This window comes from Protopterus annectens, chromosome 1.part1 (assembly GCF_019279795.1).
Source record: "Protopterus annectens isolate FY-2018-M chromosome 1.part1, PAN1.0, whole genome shotgun sequence".
Lineage (NCBI taxonomy): Eukaryota > Metazoa > Chordata > Ceratodontiformes > Protopteridae > Protopterus > Protopterus annectens.
This window is the reverse complement of record NC_056726.1, coordinates 1,850,632,476-1,850,652,531: the sequence shown is the minus strand read 5'-3', so window position 1 is coordinate 1,850,652,531 and position 20,056 is coordinate 1,850,632,476. Positions and strand designations below refer to the sequence as shown.

Sequence of the window (20,056 nt, the reverse complement as noted above, 5' to 3'; positions counted from 1 at the left end):
TTCTTGCTGCAGAGAGCTGCATCTGGAAATACTGTGTCTTCTCTATTTTTGGTCCAAGTGAGCATCCCTCTCCAGTGTCAGTGGTGGGGATTCAGACTCCTTGATTACTGGCCCAGAGAGGGGACATCAGGGTAACGATAACAGTAGTCCACCTTTCTCGTACAGTCTGTAGCTGATGATTCTGCTAAGGTTTGTCTGTTTCTCCTGGGACATTTAGTGCATCCCCTTTGGAGGCCACTCAGTCCCAGGACCCTTGTATATCTAAACAGACCATTCATTCAATGTAATGAGCTGTGAAGGGAGAACCGAGTATTGTTTTATCTGAGAGTGAGGGAAATGTACACCAGGTTCTTCTGAGGGAAAGTATCAGAGGCTCAATCATTTAGGTCAAGCATTTGACTTCAACACTGTATACCATATGTCTGGAAATTCCCAAGAAGCATAAACAGCAAACTAAGCATATATCCTTTCCTTCTCCCCCTGCTTCTCTGAAGGAAAACAAGGAAAATTGGTGTAATTTTGCTCAAGGGCTGTTTAAGACTAGAATATCCTGTTAGTCTTCTTTGCTTGTTTTATCCACTTATAATGCTGTTAAAAGAAAAAAGAGCTCTTTTCTGTTCTGAGAAAGAGTTTTTTTTTTCCTGACTAAGGCAATGATGGACTTGATTATGCTCCCAGATTCCTTCTTCTGGATGTGAATCTGAAGCAGTGGATTAATTATCCTCAGATTCCCCTAATGAGGAAATTTCATTTGATGATACAATATTTTTTTAAATGGGATGGTAAAGAAGTTTCTAATTCTTAGAAGAGGTACTGTAGATTAATGAATATGGACACCACTTAGGCTGTTACTATACTTCCAATTTTGGGATTTTTAGAGGATGCCTTTTCAGCTGCTGTGTCCGCAAATACTTATCCTGCAGTACCTTAAAAGCCAGACAGGATCTAGGGGATGACAGATTCACTCAAGTACACGTTCAACAACTCCTCTTCTGATCTTACTGTTATTCTTTTGGATGCAGATAAGAGCATTAGAACTTTTTCATCGTCTAATCTATTTTTTATCAGTAAAGACAAAAGAGCACTTGATCGGTATTGAAAAAAGGTATATACGTGTTCATCATACTTCTCACTGGTGCAATAGCCTTAGCTTTATGGGATATATCCAAGGGTATAACAGATGTCCAACTTCCAGAGATTCAGGGCACGTTCCACGTTCCCAAACTGATATTCATCTCAAGCTGAGTTGACTAAGAAGACAGGTTTGGGTACTAAACCCTTCAGAGATTTCCAACAATTGAAGCTAGAGCTCCTGTGCAGGCTTTCAGGGATCAGTGCTTGGCTTGTGCTGTTCCTTTGCTGGGCAGATAAGTTCCCTTTGGGGAAAAATCTTTCACATAAAAAATTATATTGTAAAGGCAAGTAACATCCACCACGACTTTGCGAGGAATAGAAAACTTTGATCAAAATAATAAAATGCTAAAATATGAAATGGTAAGCACTTTCGCAACTCACTGTTGCTTCTTCTTACCATACAGAAGTACGGAAATACATAATCTTATATAGTTAAGACAATTACAAAACATCCCAATCACTATTAAACAGCAATTAAAAAATTGACCGTGCATATCTAATAATCTCAGCAAACCACTGAGCCAATCATCTTAGACTTTAAAAAAAGTCTGTCCTATGGAGATGATCACAGAGAACATGTTAACCTATCAAAAATCAAAAAAATCTACAATACAATTGCTTAACTCATCCCACTAGTTACTCCCATTGGTTTTACAACCAGCCAGTAAGCTACAGCTCTAGCTTCTGAAATAGCAATCGTAGAGCGAAGCTGTATAATTCCAATGACATTTGCCAAAGTAATTTAAAAAATTATAAAAATCAAAATACAACTTGTTATAGCCTAATGTGCATGTGATTGTGCATATAGCAATCACACTTGGCAGGATCAAAAATAAAAATAAACAATGTAAAACATAAAAAATCATTGGGACGATTAAATCGTACAGTCAACTCCAATAATATATCTCTTGTAACCTATTGCTATTGCGCATTGCTCCTGTCAATTAAAAATAATAAAAACTCCCAAACTAATTAAAAAACTAGCTAAGTAACCATAAACTTATTCCTATGCTGAATGGAAATATTTGTAGAAGAGTTAGCTATGCCAAGGTTACAAGCTCAACAATGAACATTTAAGATAGGAGAAGATAAGATAAAATGGTGATGTATGATCAGTCCGCAGGAAGGTCTCAATGAACAGATGGCATTTCTGTGGAAGAAGGAAGAAAGTGAAAAAGATCTGGAAGGTTTTCTTTAAAAGTATTTTAAAAGGGGGGTAACTTAAACACTTTATAACTGTGATTTAAGGATATTGGTTCCATTTTTACTCTGTCTTGTTTTCGTATTCTTCTGTTTTATATACATTTTCATAGCATTTCTGAAATATCTCCTAATACCGCTACAGGATCTGAGGTTATGTTTCTTGTCGTAGACTGCCTGTGTTTAGCAACCATCATTTCTACTTTCTGTTGCCTAAATCAGTGTGCTAAATGTTTTTGTGCTCTGCAGTTATTAAAAAAACAGTTTATTAACAGCACTCTTTCTAAACTTTTGTACATTATCCAGATACTTCCTTATTTTCTTCTTATTCTGCACTGTTTTAACCTTTGTCAGTCCCTGTAAATAATTTTCATTACTTAACCATAACTCCTTATCTTTTATTTCTGCCATATTTTTAAACTCCACTTTCATTTTATCCCACTCACTAACTATAACTTCTGAAGAAGTTTCTATCTTCCCTAATAACTCTCAAATAATTTGCACTACCTATTCCTTGAATTCCTCTCTTTTTAAAAAGTAGGTGGGGAAGCACCAGTGTATAATTTGTACTTTATTACCCTGTATTTATGTCTTAGTTGTTATTGGCGGATGATCTGAAATAGTTATTGGATATGTGAGTCAAAGCTTTCAACTAAATGCACATGTTCCTGTAAAATATAATTTCTGCCTATTCTAGCACAGTGAATAATATGTAAATTCTCTCCAAGTTCCTACTAATGAATTCACATCTTCCATACCAAATATTGTCATAAATTACTCCAGAAATGTACCCTGTTTTTCTTATATTTTCTCTTCTAGGTCCCCCTAGATATATCCTCAACTGCTGCAAATCAAGTTCCAGTCCCTATCTATAAGTAATATTCCCTTTTGAAAGCTGATTAGTTTTCTCAGATTTTTCTTCAGCCTCATAATAGCAGTTTTAGGTGGAATATAAATACAGATTATCGTAATCCTTCATCCTTGCCAGTAGCTCTTTACTACCACAGATCTACATTGCTATCTTGTTTTCCTATTGGAGTTCATCTAATAATTAGTTTAAGTACTCCCCTTTTCCTTTTTCCCTGATACTCAACTGACTATCCCTCTTAATATCTTTTATTTATCAAATTCACATGCTCATCTCTTTCCAAATGTGTCTCCTGTAACTATTTGCACTCTGCATGTGTTAATGTAATTCTATTTGTGCTCTGCATTTCTTAATATAATTCAGTACTCTTACAGTTTTTATATATCTGTGGTGCCATTCTCATTCCAAAATAATATGGATTGTGTAACTGTTATGATAACAAGCTATTATTCCCAACTGTTATATATGACAGCTTTTTATGTCTGTTTCTAGCTTTTGTATTATGTGCACCCGCTAATGTTTAGTAGTTTATCCTATATTCATTTATTTTTTGTCATCTCCATTTGAACCTGTGTCATATTTTACAAGACTTTTTGTTTTAATGAAAAACCCTCAAAAAAAAAAAAGAGCAAACACACTGCCAGGATACTCCCATAACCTATTAATTTAAAATAAAAATGCAAAACTGTGTTCATCTTCAAATAATTAAGTTTAATCCTCCTGATAAGAACAGCTGTCCTAAATTGACAGATGCACCCACAGGCGTTATGTAACTAAAATTAAGTTTATCTGTGCTGAGGTGCATGTTACAGCCTGTGCTCATACTTAGTCTAATTGCTGTCTGTGCTTGTTTTTTTCTTTATTCCCCTCCTAGATGTGTAAAACAACTTGTATGCTTTCTGAAGACATTAACTTTTTGGCTGATAAAAAAGTGTACTGGCTTTCTTTAAATAAAACTAAATTATACACGGTTTTAGTAAATGCATTGAAGTACTTGGGTACCAGGAAAGCTGCTCTTATTCACTTTCAGTAATTTCCAACTTAATTTTTTCACTAAGCTGCTTGTCCATGTACCTTTTAACTTTACATATAAATCCACCAGAAATATACCAAAGGCACCAAAAATCACTAGTAAAACAGTCAAGATACCCAAACGAAGCAGATTCCAAGCACAGAAAGTAGTTATCACAGTTTTATTAAAAAAAAAACACAATACATGCATCTGGCTGCATTGTTCTTGTCAGGATCATCTGTATTTATAGCAGCTTTACAGTACTGTACAAATATATTAACCTCAGAAAAGTCAGTTTTCAGAAGTTGTTTCATTTTCTGTACTTCTCACCAGCTCTTCTATCACTTCACGTTCAGAAAATGAATTAAAAATATGCCATAGTACAGCAGGATTTTCACAACTGTGTTAATTCTGCCAATGGAGCATTACTTCTTCTTTTCTTTCAAAAATCTGTTTACACAAAATACAGTTAATGCCAGCTGTAGTCCATAAATTTATTTCTTTTCTTTCTCCATCAGAAATTATTTTCTGGGATACTGTTCTTGTGTTTAGACAAAATAATTTAACTCCCACACTATCACTTAGAGTGTCCTAGTAAAAACAGCAATGTGGCTCCTGTTTTGAGAATGTATTGTCTTCGTCCTTGCTGCTTTCACATCGGGCCTGATTTCTTGTCTCATTTAGTTGCATCCAGTGGTGTGCTGCGTGGTTGATTAGTTCTTCCTCAGCTTCAGTGTTGTCATGCAGAAACCCTTCCTTCAGCCTCAGCTTCACCTTATCTTTGTGAACATGGAGCAGATGAAGCTTCATATCAGCAATGGTTGGAGTGGCAAGATGACAGCGATAGCATCTTATCTGTAATCTGACATGTTGCAGTGAATCCTGAGGTGGCAGTTCTACAGCTGAACAGATTACAGATAAGATAAGATTTCTTTAGAGCAGTTAACCAGTCTCCTTAAGTATGATGCTGTCCCGGAGTCCTCAGTCTCCTCACCAACCTGGGGGAGGCTAAGCCAGGACTGGTAGACCTGGTGGAGGTGGAGAGGAATGGGAGCAATGGATAGCTGTGAAGAGCCAAAAACAGGGACAAAAATACTCATTTAATGCATATTTATTAGCTTTGCTATTAGTAGTATACTCAGCTACATAATTTTATACCTCAGTCTTCTTCTTCTTCTCCTTTTGGCTTTTTCCCGGTTAGGGGTCGCTACAGCGGATCACCTGTCCGCTCATGATTGGCAGTGGAGTTTTTATGGTGTCGAGTTGCCAGTCCGGCGCCCAACCTTCCACAGAAGGCACACACACGCACGCACTCACTCCTAGGGCCAATTTAGAGTGTCCAATCCACCTACAGCATGTCTTTGGGATGTGGGAGGAAACCGGAGCACCCAGAGGAAACCCACGCGACCACAGGGAGGACATGCAGACTCCACACAGTAACATATCTAAATGCTGCATCCATGCAGACTGCAATGTTCACTGAATTATTTAGCATTCAAAGTGTCAGTAGACCAATGCTTTTATGTATACTTTTAGAATGTGTGTCACATATGTCTGTGTCTCGGTGCTTCAGATAGTCCCCATTCTGAACTAGCAATCCTCTACTAATTTGAACAGTTTTGACACATAGCCACATTTCCATGCTTTCATCTACCCGTTGGTATGTCCTGTAAAGTATGTGGCTATTTTATGAAGTCATGGCTAAAAAGGGTCTCTGGATCAGTCCACATACATGGTTACTAAATAGTAAGTAATTGACTATGTCTCTACTGTCTTTATTATTTATTTTGTTCTGGGCTTCTCTAGTACCATTAGGTAATGCAACAGCCCATATATGGTTTGGATTCATTCCAATAAATGATGTGCATGTACACATCTTTCTTCTACCTTTAGTGTTATAATTTCAGTATAGTTGGCAGTTTTTCTGCAGTATTACCAAATGATACCAAATAGTTAGTGTAGTCTATCAGATTTTGGTGGCTTTTTTGCTTATTTTACTTGGTATTTTTCCAGAAGTCACTGTGTGTAGCTCAGTCACTATTTATACACATATATATGCATGGAATGATTATTGCTGATGAATTGCTCAACTGAATAAATAAATATAAAAATAGATAAATAAAATCTCAATATTTTAATAATGTTTTTCAAAACTGACGTGAAGTTCAAAAGCTCATTCAAATAATTTTATACTGGCCTTGAAAAATTCATATACACTGCAATTCAAAAATTGTATGGAATTGTCTCTGGAACTGATAGTACCCCCCTAAAATATCACACTTTGTAAACTGTATTGCAGTGCATCACTTAGAACAGCTTTTTGTTATATACAATCACTTATACTTCTTTTCTGTAAGCATTTGACTCATGAAACTACCAGTCTTCTGTTTTAGTCGGCATAAGATTTTCTTCTCACTTGAGTGTCACTGTTTTTATTTCACTATTTGCTCACAAATTCTGCTGCCATCTTACATATTAAATTATCTCTGCACACATCAACTAGCCTAATTAACAGTTTGCTTATTTGCAAATGATAACATTCATTTACCTGTGTATTATAAGTATGTGGAGCTGGGGCTGTGATACATGCAAGCTTTGCTTAGTTTGTTCCGATATCACATGCTAAAGGTGATGGATATCTGCATATGCCTACTAACGTCACATACACTACACTACTAAAGACGTTCCATTCACTAGACCTTCTGACTGAATTAAAAGAAAAATCTTCCTGTTGTACTCCAAAACTAATCTTGCCGTCATATTCAAAAGTCCAGAAGGTTTGGTCCCCATGACCTGTATTTCTCCAGCTAATGTTATTAAAAATTAACTTTTTGATCCCTCAAGCTAATAAGTATTGTGTCCTGTGGTATATAGACTCTGGAAATGTTCCTTTTATAGGTGATTCAGCAGGTGGTTTTCAAGTTCTGGTTTGTGATTCTATCTGGTGCTTCATGACTGAAATAAATGAGGAAAGCTCCACACATCAACAGCTTCTAGCAATTTCCTTTCTAAATTATGTATTGCCAGCATGAAATGTGCATAGTTGACTTAGCTAATCATGTGCCAGTCTCTGGCTATAATTACAGTGCGTTTGCTAAAGGCAGAGTCTTTGCACAGCACTTACTCAAGTATTTCTCTTCTTGGTTTTAAAAATAAAAATTTTGGTTGTTGGTTTGATTACCACAGATGTTATTACCTTGCCCTTATTACCTAGAAGCTGGTTTCCTACAGAGGGTAACCAGACTGGATGCAAGTCACTCTTTGTTACTTATCACAGATTCTGTTTCCAGTCAAGATTACAAGCTAGGGGATATACTGGAGCCCAATTTTTCATAACTTAGGAATCCTCCATGTGCTATGACAAGTCACACCAAAGCTGTCATGTATTATATGTTTTGTAGTTTAATGCACATATTGTAACCAATGTATTGTTCTACTCATAAGTTCACCTTTGAAATCTAATCTGTATTCACCACTGTTCTCTCATGCTGTATGAATCCGATATATCACATAATGACATTATCTTTGCATTAATTTGTGTTGAATTCCCTTGCTGCTTTAAACATTGCATCACTTTGTTATTGTACTCCCAGACACAGCCTGAAAATAGTCAAAAGCAATCAATTTTTACCCTGTTTAACAAAATAAAACAAGCAACACTTCTTGTTAATTATTATTTTCCTTTAAATGTAATGTCCTTTTATAAATATTATTCTATGACATTAAGTTAAATGTGGTGTTTCTTTATTTTTTTATGATCACTCTCTCTCTCTCTCTCTCTCTCTCTATATATATATATATATAAAATTTAAGAATGACTTCTTGCCTTCAGTTTAGTATTCTTATCTTTTTAGGTAGTCTTACAAATAGCCTGTTCCCCCTCAGGTTAGGAAGAACAGCTCTTGTCATACTTAACGGTGTATAATTAAACTGTCACTTGCCATATTAGTATTTTATGCCTTGAAATGATCTTGTAAACATTATATTATTGTATTTGTTTTTATTTACTTTTCTTGGGATATGGCTGGAATGGTCTAGTTAAATTACTTGCCTTAGCTGGTAAGCAAAGAAGTAACATAATAAACATTTTGGCTGCAAAAATAAAGGCATTTACTAGTTTAAAGTATTTAGAGTAGCAGTTTGTAATCCATGTATTTCTTTTGGTTAAGCCACATTTAGGATGTATAATGCCTGTCTGTAATGCCACACTTTGCTAAATCAGGTCAGGTGTGGGAATTAATAATTTCTGAAAAAGAGAGAATTAGTAATGATTTTAAAACGGGTATTTATTTTTCAGGCTGGTACATGAAAATGAGGTCAAGCAATGGAAGGAGCAAGCTGAGAGATTTCGAAAAGGTAAGTAGAATGCTAACTTTAAAATAAATTGTGTTTTTTTTAATTTGAAAGTCTTGATTTTATGCTAGGAAAGGCATTTGGGGACAGTCCCGGAAGTTTACTGACTCACTCAAGCTCTACTATCTGTTTGTAAGGCTTCCCTCCTCGCTCGAACATGGATCAATTGTCAGTGTCCTCAGTTCTTGCTTCTGCCATCCACAAGAAAAAGAAAATCAGTAGGGAGTCTTTAGTTATGCAATTGGCTCCATAGCTGCGTCTTCAGCCACTGAAAGGTAAGTCTGCTGTGGCCAAAACCAGTATCCTGGACCATCCATCTTTGTCTTTTGGTTCTCTGGTGTAGCTCTTCAGGAAGCTTTCATTGACTGGGGGATTAGCACATCCTCTGCGGCTGTAGGGTTGACATCCCAGGGTGAGGGAGAACTGCTATTGCTGGTCTTCAACCAAGTTGCAGGAGAAGGCGTACTGCATAGACAGGGCAAGATAAAGAAACCCAAAACAACTCCAGGTGAAAAAATGTCTCCACATCATCCAAAATCACTAATCCAAAACAAAGACAACTTGAGGCTGCAACCAGGAAAATGTCCACACTGAAGGAAAATAAAAAGACCATCAAAGGTCAATGAGTAAGTTGACTACCTCACATATAAAATGATTAAGCTCTTCTGTCAAAATTAGAGAATGGACTTCATCAGAGTACCATAAAAACAAATCACCATTTAAAAAAGAATCTAGATCACATGGTCAATAAGCTGAAATATTTAAAAAGACAGTGATGCAAATAATGCATGCATTCAATAAATAAATTGAAAAACCTTTCATTTCTCAACTAAATAATATTTGCCCTTTCATTAGGCAAACAGTGAATGCTAACACAGTCATTGATATCTGGATGATTATTTGCATGTAACCTTGGGTTTCCAACTGAGCTCCCTATAACCAAGTTTTTTCTCCCAACTATCTAAACGGGGCCTCTTCTTAATTTTTCCAAAATAGTGAACAAATATTTTTAAAAGTGTTCACAATTACTGGAATGTCTGAAAAGTGCGTTCCTCAAATTACCAGACCCAGTGGGATAACTGTGCTCATAAGTATGTTCCCTGAGTGTATGCTCAGTCTTACCAATGTAAAAGGCATCACATTGAGAGCAGATGGCAATATATGCCAGTGCCCTGGAATTACAATTAGCTCTAGGTAGCCTGGTAATTTATTTTACTTCCTCAAATGTATTACCTTTCATATTGACATTAACAGAAGAACATTGTTTACATCTGTTACATTCAACAGTGCCTGCATGGGGTTTGTTGCACCCAGCATTTAACATTGATTCATATGTGCTTATATTTGTAATCTATGCTATATATCTTGACCCATCTTAAAAAAGTGTAATTTAGGTATGTCTATACCACTTTTTTATTTGATCAAAGTGAGTAAAGGTAGACCAGTGCATAGCAATAATATTCTTAATATTGGGTGTCTTATTAGTATAAGTTAAAATTAAACTATGGTTGAAAAATTCATCAGAATTGTTGATTGTTGTTTAACCATCCCACCTTTTAGAATGGGAACAAACCTGTCATTCCTCCCTTGGGTAACCTCTCCTTTAACTTTGTTTCTTTCTTTATTCTCCTTTTTTGGTGATGGGGGTATCAGGAGAGGTGTAGGAGCGGACCAGTTGGCAAGATGGCAGGAAATGTTCATGCTAGAGTCAAAAGGTCATACAAAGAGTGCATACCTTTGTGTTTTGTCAGTACTGGCTTTCCCTGAGTTTTCCTCATATTTTTTGCCATTTCCCACCCTTCTGTTGTGGTAAATCACCATTGAACAATATCTGAAAATAATCTTTGTAGTGACATTTTAAGAGGTTGGGTTTGGCAGATTCCAGTTGGTACTGCAATGCACCATTCATTTCTCTGTACCAGTATTTCTGAATAGTAGTGTGGAAATGAATTCTGCTGCTACTTTCCCATTATCTTGAAGTGTGTACATAACGTTGAGGGGTTAAAAGAACCTGGTTTGACTTCTGGTGGTCAGGAGCAATTACAGTCAGTCAATAATGCAAGTCAGTTCCAGCCCAGTTTCCTTGTATTGTGCAAGACTGATTTAAACAGTGCGAACAGCAGATGCAGTAGTTCTGCAAACTTTCCAGTGTTGGGTTTTGGGGAACCTAATGGTCAATCAACACTGATTCCTAAGACATTGAGTGAAACAAAGCCAAAAATAATAATAGACAAAACACCAAAATCAGGGACTATATTTTTAACTGTTAACAATAATTTACTTTGAAAGTTATTAGAACAAATCTTTTCCCATCAGAATAAATTTACTGCAGAATAAGAAGTCTGTAATTCTAATACCTGCCCTTATTGACTGATTATAATCACACAAAAATGAAATGTTTTGTTGGGAGCAGCAAAAATATGAAATCATTTACGTTCAGTAAAATCAGTTACATTTGAGAAGGGCAGTGCAGTTTTGTATAAAGATACGAGGCAGAGATGTTGTTGCTGTGTCAGTGGTGGTGACATTGTGGTATTACAATGGTGTTTGTGTTGGCATGTTGGTATTTTACCTAGGAATCCTTTTATGGAGCAATTGCTTTTCAAAATATATTCGCTTGCAGTGGCCATTTGATATATTTTGCCTGCTTTGCACTGTTAACTTGCAGATTGTCTTGAGAAACTATTTTTCTTTTCTTTTTTTTTTTAACACCATTATTGAATTATCACTTGTGACACAGGCAAACTTACAGTCTGATGTTGTTAGTCTTCACGTACTCCTTGACTGTGGGCTTGCTTCTGAGCCTCGGAACCGACTCGGCAGTTAATTTCAGCTTGCGTCTTCCAAAACTCTCAAGCTAGGCTCTACCCATGATGCTCCTTTGTAAATTTTCTCAGATCTCGTCTGTCACTTCTTTTGTCTTCAGACATGTCCAACCTATCTCTCGAACTTTGGCTGTATTTCAGTAATTTTTTTTTTTTTCCATATTTCTCATTTTTTTCTATAACGTTTTCCATGCTTCTTTTTCTGTATTTCTACCTGCTCCTCTGTCTAGCTTTTAAGTGTGCATGAGTGTATTTGCAATTTCTTCCTTTCTGCTGTTAGGTAGCTATTTTCATACCATTGTTGGTACTTTCTTTCCCTTTAGTTACCGTTATGGTATTTTCTTAATTACCATTGCTGGTAATTTTCTTCCAATCTCTTATCTCTGTTTTAAAAAAAAGGAAGAGAAGTCCTTTTTTGAGTTTTCCCTCTCCTTTCCTTTGTGTGTGTGTGTGTGCTTTTGTTTGTGAGGCCCCTTTTTCTTCCTAGCATGGCTGACAAGAATTCTAAGGGCACCTCTGGTTTCAAGAGGTGCCAGAAGTGCAAAATAAAAATGCCCAATTCCAGTGTGGCATGTTTTTGTGTGTACTGCCTTGGGGTGGTCCACCTCCTGGAGGACTTGCACAATCTGTCATGGTTTCTTCGCCAGAACCTTAACTGAGCAGATAAATTAATCTTAAAAGGACTTCTGAAAGGATAGTTTGAAGAGGCCATTTCTGCTCCGAGAACTGAATCGAGTTCATTATCGTCTTCTCCGTCTTCTTCCAAACCTAAAAAGAGATCTCATTCAGTTCCGAGAAGCTCCTCGGAACTGCCTTCAAAATTGACCAAACAACCTTCGGTGTTGACAGCTTCTTTGGCACCAATAGTCACGGATGATTCAACCTCAACAAAATCTTCGCAACAGACATCTGGAGCTTTGGTACCAGTGTTTTTTTTTTGATACCAAAGCAGTCTACTATTAAAATCTTACCAAGCACCACATATTTGTCCTCAGTGGATCCTTTTGCTGATAGGCCACCCAGTCCATTCTTGGCCAGGTCTCCATCTGTTTCATCCGTTCGATCCACTAAGAGTCTTTCGGAATTGGACAGTATGAGACTGGTTGATCAGCTCCTGACAGTGAGGGGATTGTATCCACCTTTGTTTCCAAGCCAACTTGGCACCAGAACCAGTCCTTCATTGACACTGACACAGATTCCTCCTACAACTCCTACTAAGCCTTTGGAGCCCCTGGCACTGATCTTCCTGGCTCTGTCTGTCTGTGTATCAGCTAGAATTTCTTCTCCAGAACCAAGGATCACCTTGAGCTCTTCTGGTTTGTCGGAACCGGAGACCTCCCATGGTTGAGGCTTCATTGCTGGTTCTGAATGGCACCGTTCAGCATCGGTTCTTTCGGAGCCATCCATGCCCCTCAATGCCTCAGCATTCGTAAGCTCGATCCAGGCTTCTGCTTCAGAGGCAGCTTCTTCAGTGCGGGGTGGGACCACGGTTCTGAAGGAGTCTTTTTTGGTTCTGGGCTCTCTACATGGGGGGGGGGTCAGCTTTTTGAATCATGGAGAATGCTTTTCCCATAGTGGACACACAGTCCTTGCCACCCTTTGGGCCAAGTATCATCCTTATCCCCTTGACTGGAGCATCCTCCAGCCTCATCCCTGGGACAGGGGGTACAAAAGCCTAGGAAATGACCTTCCTTGTTTCCTCTTCGGATACTTCCCCGGAGTATGCCACTGAGGACGTACTTGCGAAAGAAAAGTGCAAAAGGAAGCACTTAGACTCTCTTGAAGAGTTTTTCACAGAGGACACCAATTTCGATGAAGGAGAAGGTTCCTCAAAGTCATCCCCTGATGATGTTTCCTTCTGGGACATCCTAAAAATCCTGAAACAGAGGGATGGCTGGACCTCCCTTCAGCCTTCCTCAGAGGAATCTGTTTACCCAGAGGCTTTTTGTGCCCAGCCCTCTACCTCTTGGATCTCTCCACCCACTGATGAGCTTATTAAACTTATTGTTCAGTGAGCCTGGAAGATTCCAGACTCTATTGAACCAATCCCCAAGAGACCTGACAGAATTCTATCTGCCCTTAAGGATGAACGACATTGGGCCACGGGTATCCCATTTGACGCCATGGTAATAGTGGTAGCCGCAAAAACGGAACTTGTAGAAGAGAGTCCTACTATCCATCCTTCTAACAAGGAGTCTAGGACTATGGATAGATTTGAGATGTACATTTACGCTTCATCGGCCTTCACTCTCAGGTCTTTGAATTACATGGCACACTTCACCAGGTTGCAGAGGGATCTAATTAAAGAACTTTCAGATACTGTAGCAGGAACAGTAGCTGAAGGAGTTCGAGACAAAGTTACCTCTCAGCTCGCCACCCTTGAATTGATTGCCAACTCATCCATGAGGCTTGTTGCTCATGCTGCTGAAAGGACGACAAGAGCAACAGGTTCAGGCATAGCCATTAGGAGACACGCCTGGATGCACTTATTTGACTTTGCAGAGCCATTTAAATCTTCGTTCGTCAATGCTCCGTTTGACAAATCATCCCTGTTTGGGCCCAAAGTGAAACACACACTAGCCAGATGTGAGAAAGATTGGAAGACTTTTTCTGTCATGGGCATATGCTTCTCCTCTCCTCAGTGGCCCTACTCTAGGAACCAGAGAAGTGGGAGGCTATTGTTCAAAAAGTTCCAAAGGCTTTTCCAGGACTCAAGTGGCAAAGATCTCTCCTGGGGCAAAGGGAGAGGTAACAATGGTAGACACCGTTCTAGAGACAGAAGTGGCCCGTGGAACCAGGTATCCAGAGGTTACTTCTCTGGTAACTCCTACCAGCACTCCTGAATGGAGGACTGATTGCCTTCCTCTGGAGGCAGTCAGGGGACGATTATGCCTGCACCAATCTGCCTGGCTACAAATGATTATGGACAAATGGGTGCAGGGGATCATTTCCAGAGGTTATGTCATTCCTCTTACAATCAACCCAAAAATACAAAAAAAGACTCCCAGGCATTCCACCCAGACACCGGGAGGCAACAGTCATAGAAATTCAAAAACTGCTTGACAAGAGAGTTATCCAAGAAGTCCCCCCAAACCAGAAAGGATCTAGATTTAACTCAAGATTCTTTTTAGTGCCGAAAAAGACAGGGGACTGGAAACCTATCTTGGATCTCAGCCAGTTCAATAAACCAAGTTCCAGATTGTCTCGGTACAGTCAATACGTTCATTCTTGGAAAAAGATGACTGGATGTGCTCAATAGAGCTTCAGGATGCGTATTATCACGTACAAATGGACAAATGCTCCAGGAGATTCCTGCGCTTCCTGGTGGGAGGCAGTCATTATCAGTTCAGAGCACTGTCCTTTGGTCTCACCACAGCCCCCAGGGTGTTTACCAAATGCATGGCAGTTGTAGCAGCTCATCTCAGACTGCTAGGGTTTCAAGTTTTTCCATATATTGGCGACTGGCTCCTTACTGCTACCACCATACAAGACTATCTGCAAATATATAAAGCTGAGTATATTTTTCTGTATTATTCTGTATTATAGAGCTAAATTGTTGCTTAGATATCTGTTGTCTTAGTGTTCTGCAAATATACAGAGATCAGTATATATTTTTTTGGTTTTATAATTTGCACTCTGATTCCTCACATCTCCGTTGAAACTTTTGCCGCCCCCCCCCGTTCTTGGTTGTAGTTTAAATTTGGTGGCTTTTGCAGTGCCCGCCCCACTGTAGATATGATCTAGGACACTCCCCCAGTCCCATCTCTTTACCACATTCTACCTAATACACCCTTTCTGCACTTGCTTTTAGTCCTTTTTAATTTAATTACATTTTTTCAAACTGTGTGTGGACTAATATTGCTACATACTCAAGTGTGCCAGCTTGCACTGCATGTGAATTATTTTTACTACTGTTTTTGCTACTTTTCTGAAAAAAAAACATTGTAAGCCTGTTTCCTACCTTTCCTGTAATTAGTGTTCCAGATACAGATTTGCTGTATCCAGGACTATTTGTAAGCTTCTAAGCCCCCAAGCCTTTCTGTGTTGGAGGGAAGCCTTCTAGCTTATCAGTGGGAGTGGTAAGCACTAGGTAACCTGTCTACCACATAAGGAGTGGTTCTGGCTCAGAATTTGTAGTTATTGGCCGTTTGGGCAGTCTTCCATCTCTCTCAACTTTCTGATTTGAAGGTCTGCATTTGCACTTGTTTCTGTCCTGTAACTCCTGGGCCCATCTCATTTGCTCACTCAAAAAAAAAATGTATCTGCTTTTACTGTATTTGTGTTTCTTCCTACTTTATTTTGCTTTTGCGTCATCTTAAAAGTATTCAATTGTATTTATTACTGCTTGGTGTAACTCATTCTAAGCCTTTTAGTTTAAGCACTTGGGCTTCAGACCAGTTGTTTTACATTAGGAAGGTTTGTGGTCTGCACTGTGGTGGCAGGACAGGTAGCTTACATCCTTCTAAGTTGGGAACTTCTGATTGAGGGCTCAGTGTCTGTTATTCTAAAAGTGTATTAATTCTGTTTTAAGCACTTGGGCTTCAGGCCAGTTATTTTACATTAAAAGGGTTCGTGGTCTGCACTCTTGTGGGAGGAGAGGCTGGACTCTGCCCTTCTAGCTTGGAATTTCTGGTTAAAGGCTTATAGTGCCTGCATATCTAAACTGCTTCTTACTGAAATTGGTACACCTTGTTTGCTGTAGCATAGACTAGATCCAGGCCTGCTGAATCTAGCTTTGTTTGTATAACTTGAGCACTAATCCAGGCATTATTTAAAGTATTCAATTGTATTTATTACTGCTTGGTAGTAACTTGATTAAAGTGTAGCTATCATTCTAAGTCTTTTGGATTAAGCACTTGAGCTTCAGACCAGTTGTTTTACATTAGGAAGGTTTGTGGCCTGCACTGTGGTGGCAGGACAGGTAGCTTACATCCTTCTAAGTTGGGAACTGCTGATTGAGGGCTCAGTGTCTGTTATTCTAAAAGTGTATTAATTCTGGTTTAAGCACTTGGGCTTCAGGCCAGTTGTTTTACATTAAGAAGGTTTGTGGTCTGCAGTGTAGTGGCAGAACAGGTAGCTTACATCCTTCTAAGTTGGGAACTGCTGATTGAGGGCTCAGTGTCTGTTATTCTAAAAGTGTATTAATTCTGGTTTAAGCACTTGGGCTTCAGGCCAGTTATTTTACATTAAAAGGGTTCGTGGTCTGCACTCTTGTGGGAGGAGAGGCTGGACTCTGCCCCTCTGAACCGGGAATTTCTGGTTAAAGGCTTATAGTGTCTGCATATTTGAACTGCTTCTTACTGAAATTGGTACACCTTGTTTGTTGTAGCATAGACTAGATCCAGGCCTACTGAATCTAGCTTTATTTGTATGTTTGTTGTTTGTTTGCTTGTTATTTCCCTGAAATGCTAATTCCACCTAAAACGCGGCTTTTCAGTGCTTCTGTGGATCCCTAGTGATATCTGCATTGCTTACTGTACTTATTTCCTTGTTTCACTTGAAAGAAAGTTGCTGTTTGTCGTTTTTGCATTTAAGTTACCTGTAACACATTGCATTTAAGTTACCTGGCACTTGCTCACTAAAGCAATTATATAAGTCAGCACTAAAATATTAAAAGCACTACACCCTCACAAACTCCCCTTGAGTACCTCGTTCCCCATTGGCCCTTTTTTTCAATTATAAAGGAATTCCCAATACTATTCTAGCATGTCCAAAGGTCAGTTGTCAATCTCCTCTCCGGTCCAGCTGGTGAATCTGGGAATCTTGAGGCAATGTTACAACTGCCTCATGTACACAGACAACCCTCTCCTCCTCCCAACAAATTCCAACACGTGAGAGATGCAACTATATAGCCATACTGGAGGCTAAGCTCTCTCAACTCAGTACTGGCGAAACCAGTCAGGAGGAGAAGGAAACCACACTCACTACAATTCCAGTCTCACATAGACCTACCACGACAGCAAACCAAACACATAAACACACAAAAACATACTCAGAGGCTCTAAATAAAATTCTGCCTAAGCAGCAGAGACCTCCAAAGCAGACACCCAAGCAACCGCTACCCCAAAACTAAACACGTGCAGCACATAGCTCACAAAGCCAGTGTGCCGAACAGTCACAGCCCTTAAGAATAAACAACACACCTGATACACTTGTAATAGGTGACTCTATCGTCAGGCACACTGACGTCCCGCTCACCAGGCTGAACAAGGAGAAGGTCACGGTGAGCTGCCTGTCGGGCGCTAGGATCTGCCACATAACACAAGCACTCAGGTCACTCCAAGGCAAGTACAAATATGACTCAGTCATTGTCCATGCTGGTGTGAATGACCTGAGACGTACCTCCCTGGACTACATGAAAAGAGACATAGAGGAGCTCTCTGAGCATGTAGCCCAGGCCGGTATGATCCTGACCTTGAGTAGCATCTTACCCTCACCAAGAATGATGCCACAATATGAAGACAAGATGATCAATTTCAACAATTGGCTTAAGTATTGGTGTCATTCAAAGGGGATCCAATGCCTGTCAGCCTGGGATGACATGCTAGACAAGCCACGATGCTTCGCTAGGGACGGCCTGCACCTGTCACCCCTGGGCTTTCGGATATTGGCAAAGGCTCTTGCTACCCCCATAGTGCCTTTTTTAGGCAAGGCTCAAAAGACAAACCCACCTCCATAGGTATCACAAGGGATAAAAAAGTAAGAGTAATGCTACTCAACGCCAGAAGTCTAAACCTCAAGATGCACGCACTCGAAACTCTCCTTAGCATGGAGAACATCGATATCTGTGCAGTAACAGAAACCTGTTTCAAGGCTCCCGAGAGCACCCCAGCACTACCAGGTTATACCTCATACCATGCTTTTTGGCCCCAAAACTTGGACCGAACCACAAAAGGAGGGGAGTATCAATATTCATCAAAGATACCCACACCTCCAGGTTGGTGGCACAGCACGAAGCATCAGAGACTATCCATGTGCAACTAACAGTGGGTAAAACTGCCTTCCAGTTTATAGTCTGCTACAGACCACCCTCCCAAACCCAGGAACCCCACTCGGCCTTCCTGAGAGCACTGGAAAATATGAAGGTCTCTCCAAACACCATTATATTGGGCGACTTCAACTACCCAAACATAGACTGGGAGCACTACTCTAACTCCAACACCCTAGCCCAAAGGTTCCTAGAATTTATAAACTCAAATGCTATGGAACAACTTGTTACCACTCCCACAAGAGGGGAAAACATACTGGACCTGATCATCACCAACATGGGGACTCTATGCTCCAGACCAGAAGTGTATCCCTCACTGGTAAGATCAGACCATAAACTAATCTCACTGGATATTCACATCCCGACTCCACCCCCTGCCCTGGAAACAGCAGTGAAAAACTTCTCTAAAGCAAATTTCACACTCCTCAAAACCGAGGAGGAATCCTTCAAAGCCCCCGAGCCTGTGGAAAATAGGGCCCAGACCACAGAATCCTTTATAAACGCATTCTATGAACACCTTCAGGAATGCATGGATCATGCGATCCCATATAAAACCAAGACCCAATCCTCCAAAGGCAGACGTCCTGTCTGGTGGACCCCAGCCATAAACAAACTATACAATAGAAGGAGGAAGCTACTACATGATAGAGCAAAATCCCAAAAAGGGAAGGCATCTCTGATCAGTATTAGCAAAAAACTATGGGCACTCATAAAATCGTCTAAGGCCAGCTTCGAGAGAACAGTTGCACAGGAAACTAAGGATAATCACAAGGCTTTCTTTAGTTATGTTAGGAACCTGGGTTGGAATTCCCAGATATGCTCAGAATTAGTCCAAAATGACAAGAAATACACCGAACCCACAGACATTGCCAACATCCTAGCTGACAGGTTCAGCATAAACCCCCACCAAAAGGGCAAATATCTATCCCAGCAGAGTGCTGCCCCCCTGACATCTCAGATGCTCAGGTAAGAGCTGCCCTCTCCAAAGCAAAAAACACAGCATCAATGGGACCAGACAGTGTCCCAGCCTGCGTCCTACATGAACTCCAAGAAGAGCTAAACCCAAACATAAAACTACTGTTCAATCTCAGCCTTACTACAGGATATGTACCCAAAGAATGGCGTACAGCAACAGTGGTCCCTCTCCACAAAGGTGGTGCCTCAACGGATCCTGGAAACTATCACCCCATAAGCCTGACTAGCTTGGTCTGCAAAGCCATGGAAAGGATCATCACAGACCACATAAATAAAGATATTGGGGACCTACAGACACTGGATCCTACCCAGTTCGGCTTTGTTAAGGGCAGATCCTGCCTCTTAAACCTGGTTGATTTCTTTGAAACAGTCACCAAGGCCATTGACGAGGGGAAGGTGGTCCACACAGCCTACCTGGACCTCGCAAAAGCCTTCGATACAATACCCCACTCGGGCATTATAGATAAGCTCACCAGCTTAAATATAAACCCCTATATCACTAGATGGGTTGCAAACTGGCTCAAGGACAGAACCCACATGGTTAGAATTGCTGGAGCCATGTCAGACTCCAAACCAGTTACAACTGGCGCCCCACAAGGCTCAGTCTTGGGACCTCTCTTGTTCGGTATATATTTCTCGGAGGTACAGGCCAACACGGAAGGACTGTGGCTGACCAAGTTCGCAGATGACTGCAAACTGGG

The 20,056-nt window shown here is 39.8% G+C and overlaps 1 protein-coding gene across 3 annotated transcripts in view; it reads left to right on the top strand.

Annotated features, from left to right (window-relative positions):
- DAAM2 (dishevelled associated activator of morphogenesis 2) overlaps window positions 1–20,056 on the top strand; it is a 3,932,565-nt gene that overhangs the window by 2,313,149 nt on the left and 1,599,360 nt on the right. For all 3 annotated transcript variants that reach the window (XM_044084849.1, XM_044084851.1, XM_044084855.1), the window contains exon 12: window positions 8,512–8,570. In XM_044084849.1, coding sequence (XP_043940784.1) covers window positions 8,512–8,570 — 59 coding nt within the window. The remainder of the gene's footprint in view (window positions 1–8,511; window positions 8,571–20,056) is intronic.